This window comes from Lentinus tigrinus, assembly GCF_003813185.1.
Source record: "Lentinus tigrinus ALCF2SS1-7 unplaced genomic scaffold L226scaffold_90, whole genome shotgun sequence".
NCBI lineage: Eukaryota > Fungi > Basidiomycota > Agaricomycetes > Polyporales > Polyporaceae > Lentinus > Lentinus tigrinus.
This window is the reverse complement of record NW_027137999.1, coordinates 22635-29895: the sequence shown is the minus strand read 5'-3', so window position 1 is coordinate 29895 and position 7261 is coordinate 22635. Positions and strand designations below refer to the sequence as shown.

Below are 7261 nucleotides of genomic sequence, written 5' to 3'. Positions count from 1 at the left end.
TGTAAGCTCCTGCCGCAGCTACACGATCTCCACCGTATACTTACCGTCCCCTTTGTAGGTCTTCATGTCCATCTTCAAGGGTGGGCGCAATGCTCGCTACGATATCAAAGAGGGGGATCTGGTAAAGGTATGTAGGGGTGCCACCATCGCCTCCATGGGATCCTGCTAACGCACCCCATGCAGGCCATGGTGGCGCTTGGCTTTGAGTTCACCTCCCGCAAGGGCGGTTCCCGCCGCGCCTTCACGCCCTCCACTGCTCAGGCAGTGGAGGCGTTTGGTAATACGCCCTATGTTTACCACATTGTAAGTACTCCCGCACACTACCCGCTCACCCCCATCATCCGCTAATACATCCACAGCACGAAAAAGTCCTCGACACCCATAGGCAGGACTTGTACATCATCCAGCAATGTCATCCCCACCCGTATATACTCACCTCTATTAGAATCAAAAAGGACCTCGGCGGCATCTACAAATGGGCCGCCGAGTCTTTCGAGCTCGTTGCGCCGCCCCGCAAAGGTCCCGCAAAGAAGCGCACCAAAGCTGCTAAAAAGGTGCCTAGACGAATCTAATTCGTCTAGGCAGCTTTTGCTGTACTACTAGATGTATCTGCTGCGTATCTGTCTGTAGTTGTATTACCTTTTGTCTATCGATTTGCTTCCTTCTTGCTGCACAAAAAAAGCCTCACCTCGACTCGCCTATGAAATTATATAAACTACATGCCCGATCGTGTACGATCCTGTGCGTCTATGCGCGCCACGTGCACATAGACGCCACACAATTTTAAGCTCCGCTCGAAATAGACTGCAGGCAAGCGCCTTCTCGGCGTCACTTGTTCTTGACCTCCTCCTCTCCCGCCTGGCCACTTGGCCGTTCCTCAAGACGACCTCAGCGACGGCAACCACGGCGACCACGGTGACCACAGCGACCTCGACGACTGCCAGAACGACACCCCCTGTGCCACAAATAGGCCGATGGCGAGGTCACGACCAGGTCAGTATGCGTTGCTCCTCCGAGCCTCCTTCTTCCGTCCTCGCTGGCAAGACAAGCTCATCGTCGGTGACGATCAGCTTTGGTGACTCCCGCACCGATACTGGGGCATGCTCGAAGGTACGTGAACTCACCGATGGGCTTTGATGTACATGGATCTTGCTGATTCATCGACAGGACAGGCACACACATCCCCAATGCTGTGCACGTACAGGCCGGGGACACGTCGAGGTGAGCAGTGCTTGTATGCGTCCCAGTGACAAGCACGCAGATGACCTCGACGAGCTAGGAGCTAGATGACCCCGAAGAAGGGCCGAAGGTCGACACCAACGCCAACACCAATCACCGACACCGACACCGAAGGTCCCCAGCGACGTTTGAGCTGGATGACACAGACCGGGTGAGTGATGTTGTTGTCATCCTTCGAGAGCCTCGAGTGTATTTGCTAACTCTGCATGCACATATACCCAGCTCACAAGCACTCACGCGGCGCATATAGCGACCTTCGACTAGTAAGTGACGTCGCACGCTGGACGTCCTGTGTTGATATGCTCACTCGCGTGTAGGACTGCTGGAAATGGTCCAGTGCAGTCAGTCCGGTGGGTTGTGGATGCAGGCTGGTTTAGGCATCGCTTGGTAGGAGACCGGCATGAGGTGAGTGTCACTCATCGGAGACACTCGACGGCTCTGATCTCGCTTTGCGAATCCCCCATCCCCCCTCCTTCCTCTTCACCCTCAAGTCATCGTCTTTCCAATCCAGCCCTTCCAATCTGCTACCACCTACGTCTGCCACGTACATGCCTGCTGCCGTCTTCGAGTAGTACTACTGCCCTATTATCTTATAAGGGACCTGCGAGCATTCACAGCCGCGAGGAGACGCAAGTTCAAGCTCGGCGAATTCAACACATCAGCCTTACGATGATCCTGGAGTGCGATGGATGGATATATTGGTGGGTGTAATAGTGCTATGGCGCCGCTTGTCTCAATGTAGTCGTCCTGTATCTCTTTCGCATGCAATATCACCTTCTCCTGCATGTCAGTTTTGAGTGCCATCCGTCCCAAGGCCCAGCTGGGTCGTAGTGAGACGTATTATACTGAGCAATTTGCGACAATGTACTGAACAATGGTTCCTCGCTGCTTGAGACAATGATTATTAGTGTGTAAATCATGCTTGATCACCGATTAGTTCACGTTTTATCGATGCTTGAAACAATGATTACCAGTGCCTAAATCATGGTTAATCACCCCTTAGTTCACTTGTTATCGTCGTCTACAACACTGTTTAATTGGTGTTCTAATCACGGATAATCAACGTTCTAACCGCGGGAAATAATTGTTCTAGGCGCTGCGAAAGTGAACACTTTCATCGTCCGAAACACTGATTTTTCCAGTGTTTGGTACACTTGTAATACGTGCATGCGACGATTAATCTGCCATTGTTATTCGCAATTATATAAATTGTATATGCTTCCCGCAGTGTGGCCGTGCAGACAAACGTGCACGATCTCGCGAAGTTGGATCTTCGGATTCGTCCCGCGGTGCAGTGCGAGCCTTTCTTCTCTACCGCAGCCACCGTGCCCCCGCTGCCCTTCGCATTGTCTCCTCGACTTCTTCGCGCATCCTTTCAGCTCTTCACAGCTACAGCTTCCACGGACCCTGAGCCACTCGCGTGCTCCCCCGGCCTCGAGGCCCTATCATCCCAGATATATACCACGGCTTCGACATGATGGCTACCTCGCGCAGGATGCTCCTCGAACTCGACGACGACTGGACCGCGCCCTCCTTCGAAGGCCCGACATCTGTGAGGCGGTTCAAAGACTCCATCCATGACTACCGTGCGTGTCCTGTTCTTTGTACGGCGAGAGACGCGCCCGCGACGCGTCCCGCTGAGTTTGACTGCTGTAGTACCTTTTGGGCCAACTGTGGTTGCGGTCATCGACACGTACGTGCCTTCTTTACCACTTTTGACGCGTCAACTGACAATCTTGATCATGCGGGATCGTCGCGCGATGCCCAGGCCACAATTCCAACGACTTCGAAACATCAAGCAGCTCGGGACGTCCTACTATGTGTGGCCTGGCGCGTCCCATAACCGCTTCGAGCACTGTCTTGGTAAGTGCACTCCTCGCTTCAGTTTGCGGTTAGAGGCAGCCATACTCGGAAGGCATTGTGATTGTTGTATCGGTCGGAGGAATGTGCACTGAGGTAGTGGCACGGTGTATGTATGCGCGTCCTTGTTGGCTATGAGTATTGTAGTCCCGTTCAGCCGTTGTGTGCGAACAGATGACCTCATCACGTTCCCCGCAGGAGTGGCCTACCTTGCGCAGACCCTTGCTATACACCTCAAGGACTCGCAGCCTTCGCTTGGTATAACTCAGCGCGATGTGCAGTGCGTAACTATTGCCGGTCTATGTCATGATCTCGGGCACGGCCCATGGAGTCATGTCTGGGACAGTATGTTCATTCCTGCCATACTGTGAGTGCTGTCGCGTTTTCTTTGTCCGGTGTTGCTTGACTTTGTTCTGTCCAATAGTCCTGACAAGAAGTGGTGCCACGAAGACGCGTCTCGCATGATGTTTGACGCGCTCCTGGAAGAGAACGGCCTTGAGCTCGATCCGGACGATGCTACCTTCGTGAAGGCACTTATCATGGGCGACCGAAGCATGTGCACGTAAGTCGTTTCGAGAAATTGAGCGTCACATGTGCTTCATGGAGCTGTGCTTGACAGGAAGGAAGAAAAGCCGTACCTCTTCCAGATCGTGGCGAACAAAACGAATGGCCTCGATGTAGACAAGTCAGCCGGCGTCCTCTCCCAATATATGCGGTGGCGTGCTCATCGGCAATATCATTCAGGTTCGACTACATCGCCCGCGATTCCCATGCTATCGACCAGAAGAGCAGCTTGTCATTGACCAGGTGAGATTGAGGATGGCTCATACATGATATTTTTGTGCCCTTACATACTTGCAGACTCATCTACTCGTCGCGCGTCATCGACAACGAGATCTGCTATGACATCAAGGATGCCAACCAGATCTTCGAGCTTTGCCATACCCGCATGTCACTCCACAAGCGCATATACAATCATAAATCGGGTGGGTTGGTACCTCCTGAGCATGCTCATATAGCTGATTGATGTTATGAACAGCGAAGGCCGTTGAATATATGATCGTCGATGCACTCACGCTCGCAGAGCCTGTCATGAATATCGCGCGGCGCTTGGAAAATCCGAAGAAGTACCTGCACCTCACGGACCACATCCAAACCGAGATTGAAGCGTCTGAAGATCCGGTAGGCTTTGTTTTTCATGATCGTTTTAAGACTTCTAGGTATTGACTGTACGACAGCGTCTCGCGGACGCTCAGGCTATCTTGCATCGCATCCGCGTTCGCGACCTGTACAAGGCTGTCGACTACAAGATCTTTGAGTGGGAGCACAAGGCGCAGATTAAGACGATGTTCACTGCTGAGTCTGTCGTCAAGGCATTCAAGGAGTTGTATGCGAACCGGGCGTCGCTAGTCCCGTCGGAGCAGAAGGAGGGCTTGGACCATGTGGAGCCAGAGGATGCGGCGGACTTACGTCCGGACCATGTCATCATCGACCTCACGGAGCGCCACCATGGAATGAAGAACGATAATCCGTTGAATTATATGAAGTTCTACTCCAAGCATAACCCCAACCGTGAGTGTCCCGCTAGCTTTTAGGATTAGCCATGCCCACCATTCACATTCGTTTAGGGGGCGTGCACGCAAATGAGGATGACATCTCGGTCACCCTACCACGATCTTTCGGGGAGCTGATGCTCCGAGTCTATACCCGCGAGGCACGGTACGTGTGCCGTAACGGAAGATGTGTTATGTCGATATACTGATAGTTGTCTCCTTGCAGCTTCTTCGGTCTCGTCCAGTTAGGCTACCGCGAGGTTCTGAAGCAATTCAACGAGATGCAGGAGCGCGAGACCGCCGCTGCCGGTCTGTTCTCCGGAGACTTCGTCGATCCGACGGAGGAAGACATCGACATGTCTGAAGGACCCGCACGTGCTCCCGTGACTCCACCCGCCGATGCACCCGCCCTTGCCACCCCGAAGCCGAGAACGCGTGCGCTGTCGAAGGTCGTGAGCCGTGGCCGGGCACTGTCGCGGCGTGAGAGCTTGGCGGGGATGATGCCAGAACCGGCGCCGCTGAAGGATAACCCATTCACGACTGTGCCGGCGAACTTCAACCCCCAGCTGAGCCCGCAGCGGAAGGGCAAACGCAAGGAGAAGGAGAAGGAAGTAGGGGTGGAGGGCGACAAGCAGGAGAGGGAAAACCTGCCATTGCCGACACCGACGCCAAGCTTTGCAGTCGACGGGGAGCAAGTACGGGCTGTGCCGCTGAGTGCTAGGGTAGAGGGTGGTAAGGAAGATGTCCCGCTAGACTTGGGCTTAGGCGACTTTGGGCCTGAGAAGGGTTCGCCCCCAAGGAGAGCGTCGCGGTCACCCCCTAGGAAGAAGACGCGGCCTTGAGGCTCACGAGTCTGCATTTGTTCTTGCTTGTACGGTCTCTTGTCCATTCTCGCTATGTTCTCTCGCTCACGCCGTTGCATGTATCACAGATACACATACATTTCACCTACTCGATAGACATTCGCAATCGCAATCGTGATTTTCATTGAATATGTATACGCACGCCACCTCCGAGATCTGTCGTACAGGCTCCCAAGTCGCAGATTCCTGTCCGACAATAAGAACAGACGCGGTGATGACGGTGAGCAGATTGACTTACACAGGGGAACAATGTGATCAAGCTTGTCGGCGCCCTGGAGCTTGTCGTGAATCGTGAAGCGCACTTTCGAGTAGATGTCGTTGTTCAGAGTCATGGTCAGCGTGGCTGGAGCAAGGCATCATCAGCGGGGATCAGGACTTTAGAATGATCATTACTCACATGTCTTTATGTTGAGCGTTGCGTTCTGCCAGGAGAACCAGAGAGCGTTCTTGACCTTCTGGTTGGACGTATAGAACCAGGCCAGGAGGGTCAGGATAACGTTGGCATTGTCGTCGACTCTTTGGAGGATGGTGAGTCTCCACGTCGTCTGTCCCACCCAAAAATACATCACTCACGATGCAATCGCGATCTGGAAGCTCGCAAACTCGGAGGACGAAGCAACAGCGGCCGAGTCGAACACCTGCTGAGCATCTGAATCCGACTCGGTGCGGGCGAAGGCGAGTAGCGCTCTCGCCACGCCCGCGTAGAGTTCCTTGCTGACTGATGCGTCTTTGGCCAGCTGTTCCAACACGGTGTCGTCGACGGATCCCTGGGTTTTGTCATAATTCACTTCAGTGAACCTGCATCATCAGTGAGTACGTGTGGGTAACTGTGATTCCGTCCTTGATACTCACTCTGCCTTGCCGACAACCCAGCCAATAGATCCGAGCGTGTTGGTGTACGTCGTGTACCAGGCCTGCGTGTTGTCTTCATTATCGGAGGAGTGTTGCTTGTCTGCGGCGGCTTGGGCGAACAAGGTGGACTCGAGTACGTCGCTCTGAGTTCGGAGGTGAGTGTCAGTCGTGAGCTGAGCGAGCACAGAGAAAGATCACACCTTCTGTTGGTCAGTGAGATCACCGACCCATACGATCGCGCGGGACACTACAGCAGCGTCGCCCGCCGTTGTGCCAACCATTTGACTCGCCATCGCTTGCTCTGAGGTGAGGCGAGGATGCGGTGAGACGGTATCTGGTTGGGTGGGTAACGAGGACGGTAGCAGCGGCTAAGCGTACGTCTTATGCTCTTACTGCTACCGCCCCTTTCTCTGGCCTCGTGATGAACCATCGAGCATCTATTGACGTTTTGCGGATCCTTCTCTTCGGCGGCGAAGTTTGACGTTCGACAGGATCCACTGCGTCGAATGGTTCCAAGACGTACATGTCTTGCAAAGTTTGGGGGTGCAATGGTAATGCCCCTGATGGTTTCAATACGCAGTCGTCGGACGGCTTGCATGGAAGGGATCCTTCCAGGTGCCTCGTTTGAAAGCCGTGGCGGCATGGGAGCTTGTACAGGTTCCCCGCTTGCTGGACTGGTTTTAGCATACTCACATTTAGGGGTATGTGAGTGTGCGTTGCGTCATGTTAGTGGATATACCCGGCTGATTGCGTCTTTCAGGACTGTCGTCTTCCCTCATGGGCAACGTCATCAACCCACTGGAAGGAACAATTTTTGCTGACTTCTGATACGTCAAAAGTTGCCTCGAGTATGGAGGAATGAGACCCATAACAACTCAGTATTCAGTTCTCAGG

The 7261-nt window shown here is 53.7% G+C and overlaps 3 protein-coding genes across 3 annotated transcripts; 2 read left to right on the top strand and 1 right to left on the bottom strand.

Moving 5' to 3' along the window:
* Window positions 1–64: 64 nt before the first annotated feature.
* Window positions 65–572, top strand: L226DRAFT_576925 (uncharacterized protein; the record flags this gene model as incomplete). Its single annotated transcript, XM_067685471.1, has 4 exons — window positions 65–127; window positions 184–303; window positions 360–394; window positions 446–572. 4 exons carry the CDS (start codon window positions 65–67, stop codon window positions 570–572), a joined length of 345 nt encoding a protein of 114 aa, XP_067528409.1.
* A 1976-nt stretch (window positions 573–2548) lies between these two features.
* On the top strand, window positions 2549–5666 carry L226DRAFT_541166 (HD-domain/PDEase-like protein). The gene is made up of 13 exons (XM_067682020.1): window positions 2549–2825; window positions 2896–2932; window positions 3008–3102; window positions 3298–3466; window positions 3524–3661; window positions 3719–3784; window positions 3844–3906; window positions 3961–4085; window positions 4139–4281; window positions 4338–4671; window positions 4728–4818; window positions 4879–5523; window positions 5584–5666. The coding sequence occupies exons 1-12, from the start codon at window positions 2714–2716 to the stop codon at window positions 5492–5494; spliced, it is 1989 nt and encodes a 662-aa protein (XP_067528408.1). The 5' UTR covers window positions 2549–2713; the 3' UTR covers window positions 5495–5523; window positions 5584–5666.
* L226DRAFT_564151 (uncharacterized protein) lies at window positions 5562–6660 on the bottom strand (the record flags this gene model as incomplete). Its single annotated transcript, XM_067683617.1, has 6 exons — window positions 5562–5701; window positions 5754–5858; window positions 5913–6031; window positions 6089–6313; window positions 6368–6510; window positions 6568–6660. Coding segments are annotated over 6 exons (687 nt in total). The 3' UTR covers window positions 5562–5699.
* Window positions 6661–7261: the final 601 nt, after the last annotated feature.

Coding starts and splice junctions, on each gene's coding strand:
- L226DRAFT_541166 (XM_067682020.1), top strand. CDS start 2,714: ATGATGGCTACCTCGCGCAGGATGCTCCTCGAACTCGACGACGACTGG. Junction 2,826..2,895: donor AGACTCCATCCATGACTACC/GTGCGTGTCCTG, acceptor TGACTGCTGTAG/TACCTTTTGGGCCAACTGTG. Junction 4,819..4,878: donor GTCTATACCCGCGAGGCACG/GTACGTGTGCCG, acceptor GTCTCCTTGCAG/CTTCTTCGGTCTCGTCCAGT.